At 26.5% G+C, this 17487-nt stretch overlaps 1 protein-coding gene across 1 annotated transcript; it reads left to right on the plus strand.

Annotated features, from left to right (window-relative positions):
• The first annotated feature begins 6803 nt into the window (after positions 1–6803).
• Positions 6804–12497, plus strand: LOC132917760 (uncharacterized). Its single transcript, XM_060978645.1, is given in 7 exon segments — positions 6804–7212; positions 8700–8823; positions 9102–9155; positions 9158–9204; positions 11799–11931; positions 12037–12119; positions 12207–12497. Coding segments are annotated over 7 exon segments (642 nt in total). The 5' UTR covers positions 6804–7137; the 3' UTR covers positions 12333–12497.
• Positions 12498–17487: the final 4990 nt, after the last annotated feature.

Consider the following 17487-nt stretch of genomic DNA (forward strand, 5'->3'; position numbering starts at 1 on the left):
CACTTTGAAGTTTTTCGATCCCACATGCTCATTGCTCAACTTTTCATACATGGAAAAAGTACCAACTGGTCTAGTGGGCCTCAATAATAAAATATCTATGTTACCCTAAATCAAAACTTATTTGTAATCCACGCGTCAATAGTAAAGATCAATAAGGTTACCAAAGTCTAAAGATTGTATATCCTTTTTTCATATGGCATATTAAATTCAGTTCGAAATGACCACTACTGGTTTTAAAATAGATTCTAAATCGTTTTATATTTCTGTTTAAGAGCGAGAGTATTAAGGGTGTTACTCGTGTCTATTATTATCAATATTGACACATATAAAGCGTATTATAAATTGAAATTTAAAGACAATAGATAATTAAAATAATATTAAAGTAAGATTTATGACATGTGATTTTTTGATAATAATAAAAAAAATAACAATACATTTTTAATCATCTACCATTGGAATTAACCACAGTCAAAAGTCTGCTAAGACGGGAAAGAAAATGTATTGGTAAATATAGTTCTCAGATAAATCACAATACTTTAAAACCATTTACTCGAACGCATTATACTAAATTGTTTAAATGCATTGCAGCAGTTATATAACAAACTCACGCAACTGTCCAAATGCGTGTCGTGTGAATGTTTTTATGTGTGCATAGTTTGTGGCAATGGTCAATTATGGCGGTAAGTGATAATAATAATAATAAGTATATATATGTGACTAAGGCCAGTACGCACGCACTTATGTCCATCGTACATGTACAATAGCGCCTATATAATGTGATAAAAATTAAAATAAATTATTTAAATTAGTGATATACCGCTTATTATATATACCGCTTGCAGTTATCGATAGTAATAAACTATAAACTCGGGCTTTGAAGTATCAACGATTGTGGAACAGACCCTTAATTAAGTTAAAATATTCACATTTTATTCGAGATAAAAGTAGGCTGTATTTGAATTCCACTTGATCCGATCGTTCTATAATACTTATAAATATTAATTTTAGTCGACATGTGTGTCGATCAATTACGATTCATCGTAATCAATACGATATTGATGAGTGATATGATAAATATACGTATATCTTGTTTAGACTTTTAAGTATATAACATTTTAATATATTCCGTCTTGTGTGCTTGTTATGTTGTCAAGTAATTTAGGTATAAGATATAAATCTTTGTGGTCGAGGCCGTGCCCATATATTATGGATAATTTACACGTCATATAGCTTATAAGCAATAAATATCTTTACCGTGATTGTTTATGAGACGAAAACGATTTGTATCGAAGTGATATAAAAATAAAGTAAGCTATTTTCTTGCATTAAAAAAAAAAAAAAAAACGACATCTGCGACGGCTGTCAATAATTGACTTGTTTGGAAACCATTCGTAATCCCGTCCATTGATTTTATTACATCAACCTGTCATTTCCCTCGCATGGTATTTTTATGTGGATTAATCCGTTACTATAATATATTATTCAAAATCAGTTTTTTTTTTTATCAAGAAATATTTAAAAATAAAATATATACATCGAACCGTGTAATGTGCTGTATTAAAATTGCGTACACTGAGCGCCGTGTTAAAATATTCGTATTAGTAATAAGACGTAATAACAGTTAGTAGGTATTATTTTATTAGTTTGTTACTAGTCTATCGCTACAACTGATGTTCCAAATTCCATTAGTTAATATGTATTTTTTTCAAACGCTTCTATTTGACTTACATAACAAATAACATAGCTCCGTAGAAACTACATTGCACTTTGTGATAAATGTTTAATGATTTTAAAAAATATACATTTTTACATTATAATATTGTATATATTATGGCAAATATTTTTTATTACAATGAAAATACATATTTTTTGAAAAAAATCAGTTTTTTTATCATATCGTTGTTTTTTTTAAATATTTTTTGTTAAAACCTCGATATCGATGATAGCTGAACTATTGGCCTGGTGGTTTATTATTATTTTTTTTTAATTATAACATGTTTTTCAAATTAATTTTATAATTATATACTTAAATTAAACTAGATTATTTTATATAAGTTAATATATTTAGCGAATATGATTATAATAGCGAATATAATTTACTTTTATACAGTATTTTCTTTAAAACCAAGCGAGTCGTGATTTCGTGAATGTTTTAAAGTATGATATATTTTTTCCGGGTTTCTTGTATGTCTCTGCATTCCGTGAATATATGTTTGATAGATGTAGAATAGTCACATATTTCAATATTTGACATATTCTTGATAGCTTTTTTTCATGAGGTGAATATGCATATAACACTATTTTTATTTTTAGTATTATTTTATTTTATATATAATATTTAATATATATTATATTTGCATTAAATAAATATATTTTATTTTATTTTACTAAGGCCTATTAAAATATATTTTGGGGTATTTTATACAAAGACATTTAGGAAAAAAACTTTGAAAATCTATGAAATAAAAATATAGGTTTTTATTAATGAAAATAATAAAAAAAAATCTCAATAGTAAAAAAGGTATTATGTAAAAATGTCTTGTTTAAATTATCGCTATCGTTAGGCTTGAAATATAATGAAAAAAAAATACAAACGTCAATTGTCTTATATTTAACATGAACCATGGTTTTACATAGCTTAAAACCATATATTATTATACTTGCACTGACATTTTTATAGTATCTATGTAAGAATTTTGGCTGTTTAAATAACATGAAAATGTATTGTTTTCTTTTTTAATTATTTTATTTTAATGTAAAAATGTTAAATATATTTTTCAAATAGCTAGTGGTACATAATATTAGAACTACAAAAGCCTAAAAGAAATATAGATTACCGTGCGCCGTCATCAAATTATCGAATTGTTGAATGGTCTTCTACTTTATTTTTAACAAGCTTAGGTGACATAAAGTGATAGCAATACTTTTAAATAATCAAAAGATATAATCATTATAAATGATTTATACATACTACATTTAATTTTGCGTACCTATACAATACTATTTGTAATCATTTTTAAATGAACTGTAATAATGTAATACGATATTTTGGTTTCTAAAAAACGTTAATAATTTAGGAATACTAAAAGTATGTTTTTGTATATTAATTTTCAAATAATTTTACTATAAATTTAAAAAAAAAATGAACTTTTATGATTTTGGGATATTCACAGAAAAATATAAAGGTTACAATAAATGATTACCTTACAGTTTACACCTATCTCGATAAGATTATGCTTGAACTATAAAGAAAATCAATCTGTCGACAGTCATAAAAAATACCTTGGTTAATATAAAATATTTTTCAATGACAAAATACATTTTACCACATTTTATTTATTACACACGGTTAAATACTTAGGTCTTAACATTGATAAGACAACTACAATGGAACAACTAAATTAAGTCACGGAGGTTGATTGTTGTCGTTCGTTTTAGAACACTTAAAAAATTACTAGCAAAAAAACAAATGTACTATCCAAAAACAAAACTCGTAAGCTTTTAAAGCCAATACAGGCATACTGGATACAACTATAGAAGTCGGCTAAAAAATCGAAGTTAAATAAAATTAAAGTATTTCAAGACATTGCACTCCACAAAATCACAAACCCTTCACCCTTTGTCTCTTCACAAAAGCTTCGGCATTAAATTGATTAAGGATAAAGTTGCACTATTTTACAAAAAGGTTTTTTTTTCTAGACCATAAAACCACCACAAACCAATCATACAATTACTTACATACTCTATCACTTCCTCGCAATTCTTATCGCAGACTTAAAAAAAAGTGGTACGTGATATTTTCAATTAATTTTCTTAAACCTTTTAATTCATTTCTAAGAACCGCTAATCCGGAGGCTTCTTATTTATGTAATTACCATAATTTATAATTGTAATGCCTCAATATGACATCACATAATAATATACTCATTGCGTATAAATCCGTATGTATTTACTATTTCAAATCAGAAATATTTCTACTAGAAATACCCCCAAAGTTGAAAATCGAAGGTGATGAAAGACGAAAAATAAAAAAAGAAGCATATTGTTGTAAAATCAATAGACTCATTGCTTCGCTTAGAATCTAATACATTTTAAATGCTTTTATACTATTAAATAAATCAATCACCATATAACAAATATATGTAAAAATAAATCGTAATTAAAAAAAATAAAACACGAAAAATATATTTTATTAAAATGTTGTTTCACGCGTTTAAAATTTCATAACGTTTTTAATCGCTTATTATATTGTTATTCAAAAAGAAAAAACCAATTATAATCCAAAACCATAATATAGTTTATGGTTTTGTATAATATACATTTTCACTATACAATACAATTGCATTTCGCGATACCCCAGATGCCTGCACTGTAGATGCCAAGTATTAAGTAGGTACTTACATCGAATCATATTCGTATCAATTGTTGTTTTACATAAACGATTTTTTTTTTTTAACGCCTTCTACCGTCGTTCAAAAATAGGACACTGGATATTTACACCTCGCGCGTTTTAAAAACCATTACCATATGAAAAGAATATTTTTCACATTATGCTTATAGCTTACCCTAATATTATAATAATATATACGTTTCAATAACAGACTTTACAGTAATAACTATAAGATTGCAGTATTATAGCGCGTATTATATTTCATAATATTACAAACTGCTAATATATTATACTATGTAGTAATAATTGATATCAGTAAATGGAACGGTAGTGTGACATCAAAAATCGCAATATTATTATATTAAATACTAGCTACCCGATCTTCCCCCGGAAGAAATTATTTTTTTATAATTTAATTTAAAAACATATGACTATTTTTTTGGCTATACAAATAATATAATATAATTGCATATTGTAGTTATTGTTATTGCTAATTTCTGAAAATTATTTATTCTACGTTTTGAATTCAACCACTGGAGTGGTAAATTTTATTCTTTATTATAGAATAGAGATAAGGCAGAAAAAAATGTAACAAAAAATTATTTGTTCAATAAATAATATATATTTCGAATGGAAAAATGCAAGAACAAATATATAATTAATAATAATAATAACAATAATAAATAAACAAACAAATAAAATTACAGAAGATAATATATAGACAATAATAAAATTAATAATCAATGTCTTATTGTCTTCTACTAATAATTCTATTTTCTACTGCTTAACGTTCGAAAATTATCTGATTTTTTTAAATGAAAAAAAAAAGACATATATAGTTATCGGTGAATATATGAAAATAATTGGTTATTAGATTATATTATAATATAATAATTATTATTATGAGAGGAAGCGATAAGGTCAGAGACGTTCAAAACCGGTTTCCTTTGTCTCCAAAATCAGATTAGATTCTTATATATATATAGATGTTTAGGTGTATGATCGCAGCACTTGAGTGTTGACAGTCACCAATGAATGTCGACATACGTCAAAAATCATGCGTTGCCAACATTTTTTTTTTTGCTTTTTATACGATTTTATAAATATAATTTTATATAACACATCGATGACTGATGACATTTACAATTAGTTCATACTTGATGCGCGGTGTATACACCGATGTTTTCGATAGTTTTAAGATTTTTCAATTCTATCACAATAATTCGGACCTTTAAATCTGTGTTTTAAGACGTATATTCGGCTATTATTAGTGTTATCTCACAAGATAACAGTAAGCTCGATAAGTATGCTACAATCCGATTTTGTGACGTTTCACTGCAGGGTATATCGTCTTCATTATAGTACCTATACACTATACTAAACCTAGTGAAACGGTGTTTTTAACGGTGATAAGTATTTAAAATTGTAAAATATCAAAGTAATCTGTTGTAACTTGTAACATTGTATGGTTCTCATTCGTAAGTCAACATTCACTAAATAACTATTGAGCATAACAATTATCACTTGGTGATCACATACACCTTGAAACATATAAATGAATAAGGTGCGCCTCGTGATTCTCGGCGTAGATGGCAAAAAAACCACGCGAAGATAATATAATTCCTTTTATTTTATTGTTGTAATGTCATTACGATAATATTCATCTATCACGGGTAAATATTGTAGTCATATTTGTTAGTATCTAACGCGCGTACACACACGCGCACGCACATAAACAGTATGCACCTATAAACAGAGTAATTATTTTATCACGAGTTCATAAACCCTGATACACAAACATTTTTTGTTATAATTGACAGTATCATTTTTAAACGATTTTTTTGCTGACTTCCATAAAAATAGAGACGTTTTCGCAGTTTTAGGAATACCTATATCGTGGCTATCTTCAAAGCTTCTAATCGACTGACAAACAGTTAGTTTATAGACTATTATAATAGGTATACCTAGTTGATTAGCACTCGACTTGAAAATATATAAAATAAACAATAGGATGACCATTGCAAAAAAGTACCAAGATTAATATCAAATATAATTTTTTTTAAATAGCACATCGCTATTGTTTCACCGTTTTATTATGCGACGTGACATAAACTTAAACTTAAATCAAATTAAAAAAAAACCAATAAATTACAAATCGAAATTTATTCATAACAGTAAAAAAATCTAATTTATCGTAATAATACATTCATAACACAATACACTTAACCATAGCAGTGTACCTATTTGCACTTTACACCGCATCATATTCGTTTCAAATTTGAATGGTTACACCATGTGACAATGTGCAACACACTGTATATACTTATACATACATAATACCTACCTATACGTATATTACGCGACAACGTAAACGGCTCGTTGACGAGTCTGTTTGTCCACACTCTAATCACACACGTATAATATAGATATACGCACCTATTACGACATATAGTTAAAGTACATCTTATATTATCACTGTGCACAATAATATCGTCTGCGGTTATTGTTTTTTCCGTCTGAAACTTACTACTCACAACCGACTGTGAACCGCATGCGTATATATACCTAAGATAAATATAATAATATTATTTCATCCATAAAACAGTGTACCGTTCCGTTATCTAAAAGACCAGGGCAATCCCTTCAGGTCTCTCTTGCACAGAAATAATTGTATTGTTATTATTTGTACTGTATCATATTATTATTGTTCACAAACAATAACACTAAGAGTATACACCACCGCCGCGATGGCCGAAACCCCGTGTTTCTTCGGACTGACGACCGTCCGTGTGGGCGCACGCATCGTGGCTTATTTACAATTTGTGAGTATAATAATGTTATTATCACGAGTCACTAGCACATTGCTATTATTGTTTTAGACTGTGTGCGGGGCGATGGATGTGTATTGATTTACACTGATGTACTTTGTATGTGTGTGTGTGTGTGTGTGTGTGTGTGATGTGTGTTTTGAGGCATTTAAATGTTGATAAAAATTATTTTGTTCGATCAAAACGCTTGGAAATATTAATTCCTCATAGATATAGATATTTAAAAATAAGTATAATATTTTTTTATAAGCATTTGAAGCTCAATTTTTCACAAAAATCGTCAAAATCAAGACAATTTGATAACTATTTTGTAGTTAACATTTTCTTGTTTATAAAATGTTCAATTTTTATAGCTAAATGTTGTAAATTTAATTTAATGATCCTTATTAGTTGATATTATATTCATTAATATAATTTGGTTCATATTATACCCGACACCTACTGTACGCAAAGCGGTTACCTGCTTTCCCGTTTTTTTATTTTTATTTACTCTGATAATATAGTATAAAATACACTAGTATATATTATTTTGGGTATATTATGTCACCACTAGATTGATCGACTGATTGAGTCATATTAGATGTGAACGTCAATGTACGCCCTTTGTGTATTTTCTAGGAGTACAAGCCACGTACAAAATATAAGCTGTATTAATTTGAAAATATATTCAATTCTAAGAAAAATTATTATAATTATTTATAAGTGTTAAATTTCTTCTCGCATTATCCAATTAGTAATAAATCGTAACACTATGAGGAATTGATAATAACCTTGTGATATCTGGGCCGGGGCTCACCATAATTGCCTATCTCACACGTGTTAGAGTTGCCACTTCACACAATTATTTACCTTAGTGCTAGATACTTATTTTAGAATTATATTATCGATTTTTTTATTATACTATAATATAATGTATATTTTTGTGTCGAAGACAATAAAAAACTAGATAAATTAGTACAATTTTTATTTTTATTTCAACTTTAAGAGTAATTGTTATTGTTGAAATAAGTTTTTATTTAACGCGTGTTCTAACGTGAAGTTCTTATACTCTTATAGTATTTTAGGTATTAAAAAAAATAACTTACGTATTGAATTCCTTGTTTCAATATCATTTTCAATACGGAAATATTCACGAAAAAGGTTAATAAAAAAAAATCAATAATATAATTTTTTAATAGAATCCTACTAGACACGTACAAAATGTGTGATTGCACCGCAATCATGACGTAACATGCCTGTTTTAAATTTCTTATATCACCTAAATTAATAATTTTTTAGTCATCAGATTTTTGCTAGATCACTTAAGTTTGTTTACACAGTAATTTTAATTTAAATAATAATTAGAAAAAAAAATATTGTGTCGTGTACTTGTGTGTCCCTTTAATGTATTTTTAATAAAAATGCATTATTTTGTAAACATAAAAACTGTCAACATCAAATTATATATCTGTTTATATGATTTTTTTTTATCATCCCCCTAGTGGTCAGAATTGTTTTTTGCTGTGCTACTGATATTAAAATATTTTAATGAATGGTCATACACAGATGAGAGTACGACTGACGCAAACAAGAGTTCATCCGAAAATCAAACATCGTCACCATTAAGTAATATCATATCAATATATTTACATATTATAATGACAATTCATTTTTGTTTCTCCCTTTGTTTTTGAACGTTGTTTATCTCGCCAGAGGGAGTAAAAATATGTTTATAAATAATATTAAAACCGGCGTAAATATTTTGTAACATTTATCACTCGAAAATTTTGTTCAACAATATTCGTGCTCTATGTTTATATTTTATTATTATTTATTAATAACTACTATATTATAAATGTATACTTACAATTGAGTATTCGGCTTATTATATTTTACGTTTACAGAATATTATAATGAATTGGATTTCGATAGAATCGATCTTTTCAAGCTGTTGGATGCAATCTAGTTATGTATGCTAGTTACTATTTGAAAATAGCCACGTACAGTGTAAGTATTTTATGCGCGAGTATATTAACAAAATAATATGAAATCTTAGTTATGTGTTGATAATGACATGGTGTACCCATAAAAATAAATTATTATTAGGTGTTTCTGTATATTTGGCTAAAGACAAATAGAATTATAATACGAGTTTTATGTAATCGAATTCATTATAAACAATATTTTAAGTGATTTTTAAAATGAATCATATAGCGATCAGCTAAAAATCATTCAATTCATTATAACAAAAAGCATAAACTATAAGTATCGAACCGATTTCTATTTAATGCGAAAATATGTCCCAGAAATATATTATAATATTGCTTATATTATATTAGTGACAATGTAAAATAACTACTTAACCGAATATTAGCATATAATATAATAATATAATATTTTAATAATGTTTTTACCGTTATCACATTTTAATATATAAACGTAATCTTATTGGAACTTTTATAGTTTTATGTATAAAAAAAAAACTCTCATATAAAATCTCTGTACAGGCGTATATTAATATTAAAGTTTGTTTTCCCGTCTTTTTTTTTTTTAAAAAACAAACGCGTATTGCTATTCAAAATTATGAAACGAGACGCATAATATAATAATACTGCAATATACTGCAGTAATGTTAAATCGCTCGGAAAGTCAGCTTTCTGGAAAACTCGCACCTGTCCAACCGCGAATCACATCAAAGGAACTACGATGTCTGCTCCGCGGCCCTGTTTTTACTAAATATACGTATGGGTAGTGCCCCGTGCCGTTTGTCGTAGTACTTCATTATTTTTTCAAACGACAATAATTATTTTACAATAATAATTTTCTTTTTCCGTTCGTCTCTATACAGAAAATATAATCATACAAATAATTATTACGTAAACAATGAAAAGTGATCTGGGTTGCTTACGTTTGTGAAGTTGGCCCACTTAATTACTGCAATTTTTTTTTTAATCCATGCCATTATTTCGCAAGTTATTTGCAAATATTTTCAAGTCAGTTTTTAGAATTTCAAGTCCAAACTTTCACCATAAAACCAAAAAATTTAAAAGTTAAGCCAACTTCACATAACCCATTCATTTTAATCCAAAACTTCAAAATCGGTGTCAAACGAAAGCTAATGATTAGCAAGTCATTTTAAACGCCCCTTCTTGCAATTTGCAAGTCCTCTGGGCGGCCGTTGTTAAATTTTGAACTTGTGAAGTTAACCCACTCGTTTTGACCTAAAATTTCGAATTGGGTATCAAACGAAAGCTAACGAAAGATAATGATTATAGCAAATATTTGCAAGTTACTATGGCTGCCACCATTAGCTTTTGAAGCCTGGGAATTTTGGCCTAAACGTTTCGATCAAGAATTTGTTATTATTGGTTTTTTATTTACACTATTGCAACTTTATGAGTTGTTGGTTTTTGGTCAAGAATGAAAAGAAAATCAAATATGGGTCGTTTAAAAATAGTATATTATCGATAAGAGCAGTTAATATAACATGAAACCATTCTTAATAATTAGTGTATAATTATAATATTATTATATCGAAAGTAATCATAGAGAAATATTATTATCATAAGCTCATTTTGAAAATATATTTTTTATATAAAACGTATAGAGAGAGCGAAACCCTGATCTATATTATAACAATATTGATATTTTTCTTCTAGTTTAATTTATGAGTTTTTTAAAATAAAATAAAACTCTTTAACTTGATTTTAATGAATCTTAAAATAACTTCATGGTATTAAAAATGTTATCGATAGATATAATACCACGGACAGAATAAAAATGAAATTTGGTGTCACATACCGATTACCATAATATAATTTATACCTACACAATCACAGTGTCTTCGAATTTATAATAACATCTACTAGCCTACTAATATACTATGATTTTAGTTTTCTGAACAAGTAAATTATATTCGATAACGAGATAATATTTAATTGATTTGTTTCAATATTGTTCGATAGATACTTAGCACTTAAATTATATTCATGAATCTATTATTTCATTCTGTGATAATAAATATTATTATAATATCATATATAAGAATTTCATAATTTTATTATTATATCAAACGTTTCATGTTAAAAAAAAAAACCAAAAAACTTTAAATTAATCATACAATAAAAGCATATTACAAAATACATATTATTATATTATAATTTAATCCGAATCTGTTGACAGTAGTTACACGACACTGACAGTTTTATCAAAATATGTAATTACAAATTGTTGTGCACGATTTAAATAAATTAATGTGAAATTATAATATTAAGTAACTAGTAATAAATAACCTGAATAGTATTATAATTTAAATAAATAAGTGTTAAAATATTATGGATTAATCATAGTATCTTTATATTTGTAAAACATCTTAAATTAAACTCCAATAATGTAGGTACTATACTACTATATACTATTATGTAGCCATGTAGGACGTAGGTAATTATAATATACGTTAATATTTGCATTGCACGGCAATCCACAGGTTAGGTCGGTACGAATGTATGATTTGGTATATTTTGTATTTTTCTTTCAATTTATGTGATAAAATATTATATTATGTAGGTATAGATGCTATTAATATAAATTTAAATTTCTAGCACAATTTAATGTACTTGAATTTTTGGATGATATTAAATAGTCTCTATTTCCTCACATCAATAGCGTTTATAATTTTCGCTTCGTTGAGAGTTGGAAATTTTGGAATATTTCTCGCAGGATTAATTGGAATCTGTAAGTATACTTACAAAATAATTTTCATACTAATCGATCAAGGACCTTTATAATATAATATAACTATATTAACAATGAGTTAATAACTTTTATTTATTTACTTAGTAATAAAAAGTTATGAACTATACGTCGTCTTTCAATTTTACTCGGACGAAATATTATCAACCTCAGTCAACAATAACCAAAACGTAACAATATAATGCACATTAAAACGATAATTTTAATTAATTGTAAAATGGATATTAATTTAAATTGTTTTTTCTTTTTATGTGTAGCCGTCGAGCAATGGAGATCAGTCGTTACCTCGAAGTCATACAGCTGTGGAAATCGGAACAGAAACAATCAATACAAATGATAATCAGCATACTTTGGAAGTAAAAGATATTACTAACACCAATTAAAGATACGACGATAAATCACTTAAAACTTCAAACTTTTCGAACTCGTTGTGATTTAATAATAATATAATATGATAACCAGAAACACTGTGATCGAAATTATATAACAGTATAACATTATATTGTATTTTATTTATTAATTGTATTATAATTTATAAATGTATAATATATACTTGTATTTAATTATAATCAGCTTTAATACAGTTATAAGCGACTATATGAATCCAGTATCATACATTATAATATTTAAAAGTCATAATATATAATAACTAATTGTGATTGTCACGTGATATTAAGAAAAAAAAGCAATAAAGTAGCATGAAATAAATACGATCATTGTAAACAGAATTGTGAACTGCATGAACTAAAAAGTTGTTAAATATGTTAATTCAATAATGGTATGCAAAATATACACATAAATGTATTCAAAATATTAAAAAATAACCATTTAAAAAAAATTGTATAAAAAAATAAACTATGAAAAATTATAATATTATTAATAATAAAGACGATTTATCTAAGACCGTTACATAATCAGTAAGTCATCAAATTGCAGTCAAAATAAATAATAATTGTTCTATATATTTATAAAGTTATTAATCAAAAATAAGCAAAAAATATTATTTAAATGATAAAATAAAAGATTAACACAATGAATTAAAAAAAACCATGCGTTTATATACCCAAAACTGTTAAATATGCAGAGATATGCAAATAAGATTTCGTATTTGATTTATAAATAATACAATATTTGACTTAATCTATCTTCTCATACTTATACGATAAAGCAAAAAAAAAAACATGCAAATGCATTAAATTCATATCCTTAACTGATAACAATTTGAAAAAAGACATTAAAACTATACTATAAATAATATAAATTGTATTATTATCTCAAGATTAAATTTCCGGACCAATGGGAATCCAGCATACACCGTATTGCTAATGAATTATAATAATATTGGATTGGTCACTATAGGTGTATTATTGCTGCGTAAATGTATATAATTCCTATTATTTTGTAAATTAAAATAAATAATTCGTTTATGGTGTAGTTCAGTAGTTGATTGGGTTAAATTGATTATAATACTTAACGAATATATTTATATTATGTTAATAAAAATAAAAATACATATATATATAGGTACCTAAAATCATGTCATGTGTAGTTGTGACTTGTGTGTAGTTAATGTATGGAGTTTTAATGCTATTGGAATTTAAACAAATACGTAAATAAAAAGAAATTATTTAGATTTGACAAGGGAGAACGATAAAATAACAAAAAAAATCGATTGTTTACAATAAACTTGATGAATATGAATAATTGTAAATATCGGATTTAAAGTACATAAATATATTTCATTATAATATAATATATAACATTTATCTATCGTATTTATTTAAAACTTTAAAAGACTATTTACAATCTATAGTCTATACTAATAATAAAAAAAATCTAAATTAGATGAATAATTAACAGAAATAAATATGCGTAATATACATGAAGATACGCAAGAGGGAACAACTCATTAGTAACACTTCTGAGATATCAATATACGATATAATTGCATTAATGTTATGTTTGCCAAGTTTCAATTAGAACGAGAAAAGATTTTAATTAAATATTATTTTTGTTATCCAATCGTCGTCACGATTTCCCGAAAATTCAATTCGCAGTAAATATTTTCAAAAACCTTAATAATATTATTAAACTTTTCGTGCAACGTGAAAATACAAGTGTTAATTTAGACTGGAATTTCTGTTAAATTATTGCGAAAATATTTATAATGTAAAGATGTATATAAATTTAAAACTTGAAATAGAAAAGAAAACGTGGAATATTTTCAGAGTCGATTGCACGTACAAAGTATTTCACTGAATTATTTTTTCATTTTATTTTATTTTATCGTACTGTTATAATATGGCAAATTACGTCAAAGATTCTATGATGGAAAACTTAAGAAAAAAAAAGTGATCTATTATAGTTCATAATAGTAATTTTTCTTTTACCGTACAATATTATATCGGAACACATGATTTTAATTATTATTTGAAACACTATTGACGCCGGTGTTTAATTATAAGGCCATATGGGTAATTAGTTATATTGATTGCGAAAGGTTCAAAAAATAATGATTTTCACGTTTGATTAGTGTAGAAATAGTCACTGAAAAGTCTGTATACAGATACACAATATGAACAACGACGATTGAAATTTCCAGATCGAGAGAAAATAATTCAGTCTCTATTATTGAAACGGCTACAAAAATGGCTGCAACTATTATCCTCTTATCGTTCCTGCCGTTACAAATTTCGTACTATAGGTACGTTATACTTAGTCGCTTTCCGGTGCTCGCTCAGCAGTGCTTTAGGTGATATCGTATCAGTATCACTAATACGATACACGAAATATTTCGTTTTTTAATTCGTCATATTTTATGAGTTGTAAGTTAGAATAACTTATTTGTTAATATGACAATTAACAAATAAAAATGTTATTGCATAATACAAGTTGCCCTTTTGATGTGTTGAACATTTTGTTTCTTCTTGCGTTTTTCGGTTTGATTTAACAATTAGTATACATCATTATAATATTATAATTTGTACATAATACCTATAGGATTTACTTGTAAATTATTGTTTGTAAGTTACTTTTAATTTTTAAACTGTATTTAAATATATTATTTATATTTTTTAAATTAAATTTTTCCTAAAATAATATTTAAATTGCCTATATAAATCCCTTAAAATTTGAATGTGTAACGTCCTCTAAATTCTAATAAATACAAATATTAACAACAATTATTATAAGCTATTAAATTGCAGCTTGCGACTTTTGTGTTTCATTTGTTTATAATATTTAAAGTTTTACAAAGGATATATAATACGAGTATTACCTACCTATTAAATACATTATATAAATGTGTTCAACTAGAAATGTCGAAAAAAAAATCCAATCTTCTAAATTAGGATCGTCGTTAAATATATACTTCACATAAAGCACCGTTGAGTGAACACCGGAAGGGGACTAAGTATAATGTATAGTACTAAATTTGTAACGGCAGGAACGAAAAAAGGATAATAATTGCAGCCATTTTTGCAGCCGATTCTATAATAGAGACTGAATTATTTTCTCTCGATTGGAAAAATTCAATTGTCGTAGTCGTCGTTCTCTTTGTGTATACATGCTTTTCAGTGACTATTTCTACACTAATCAAACGTGTAAATCATTATTTTGTTTTTTACTAGATCGTGAACTCGGACTGCTTTTCAAAAATGACGACTCGCAGTAATAATAATAATAATAATAATAATAATAATAATAATATGTAATGTCGCGTGCAGTTTTAACAGCTGTCGCAGACTGACCGTCATTAGTGTGTACAACGTATGTACGTATAAAACCGAAGCAGCGGGATAGCACATTTTACATGGTAGTTGTATAATGGATTATTATAATACATTCACTACTATTGTCCTCTTCGTACAATTGCCAGTACAAATTGCACGGCGTAACACGTTTTACGTTTGTTTATTTTTTCACATTTTTTGTTAACGTTTCACAGGTCATAATCAAAATACACGGTCAAGTACGATGCAAACATTACACAAGGTGATTCATCAAGCTTCATCTTAGCATACTCACTTCTTCTTTTTCAACGATGTAATCATTCAAAATCTGATTTTTGGAATTTCTTAAAGAAATTTAAAGAAAAGATCTATTTTTGATTTTTGTATTACTTTTTGTATTACATTAGTCCCGCGGAGATATACATTTCTGTTTTTCACATGCCAAATGATTGACAACCACCCTTTTCTACTTTAAATTATTTAGTGGATAATTTTTCTGAAAATGTTGTTAAACTGAACGAAAAAGTAGTTTTTAAGTTATTTATCATTGTGGTAGACTAGGATAAGACATACATGTTAACGGATTTGGAAAATATGATGGCTATAGGGACTTGAAAATTTTATTTATTAATTTATCAACATTTATAATTTATAAAAACGGTCTAAGTATAATAAATACTAGATTAGATTCGATATTAACTAACTATTTTTTATTTTATTTTACTCTATAAAGATGTTTATCCTTGGTATAAATATTTTAATAACTAAAAAAAATGCTCGATTAGATTTTGGATTAGGTATATCAAGATTAAAAAAAATATATATATCCACTAAATAATTTACAGTAAAAAAAGGGAAATTCTCATTTTAAAAACAGAAGTTTGTATCATCACGGGATACTTCTTAATTGTGTAGTACAAAAATCTCAAGCATTTTAAAATACGTTCTTTAACTTTATATTAAAAAATTCCAAAATCATACTTTAATTAAATGTATAGTTCAAGGGAAAAAAGTGACGATCTTGTTTGGTGAATGAAGTTGTATATGGTATATAATATAGGTACCCCTCCAAGTGCTCCAACACTTTCGGTATAATTTTTTTTCTGCGTTCTATAATTAGTAATCATTTATTACGACAATACATACCTAATTCTGGTTTCAACAAATATCAGACTTCATCATTGACAACCCTTGCAGAAGCGTTCGATATGGTCCAATCGTCATTTTATACCGTCCGATTGCAATTGACGTTAACTAACATAAAATAACACTGCTGCGCTAGTGGCCACAGTGGTCCTAAATTGAATTCAAACCGCACAGCAATAAAATTATATGATTTTCGTCTTTAACAATGGCTGTGCCATATTATTAATAATTTAATATAAAATATGTTATGTGCTAATGGGCTTGTTCTGTGTAATTTGCATGACAGCTGTGTTTTCGCTGCAATTAATGGTATTTTTAAAACCTGAAATTTGTGAGACAAAACAAATTGTACTCGTGTACTGATTTCAATTATTTAATACCATTTAAATTTAACTACACTATTCAAGTAAATAATTAAAAAAAAAAAGCAATAAGTAGAAAAATAATACTTGTACATTATTTATATTATGAATCGAAATATCATCGAATATAAAGTTGGAAATAAATAGATTTATTACGATTTACAACGCAATTCGCTATACTATATTATAATTACATGAATATGAATTATTATAAACATCAAACAATCACTTGTGAATCCACTTACTCTTACATTATTTATCTAGTTATTCATTTCGTAAAAAAATTCTACCTTTAAAAT

Source organism: Rhopalosiphum padi, chromosome 1 (genome assembly GCF_020882245.1).
Source record: "Rhopalosiphum padi isolate XX-2018 chromosome 1, ASM2088224v1, whole genome shotgun sequence".
Taxonomy (NCBI): Eukaryota; Metazoa; Arthropoda; class Insecta; order Hemiptera; family Aphididae; genus Rhopalosiphum; species Rhopalosiphum padi.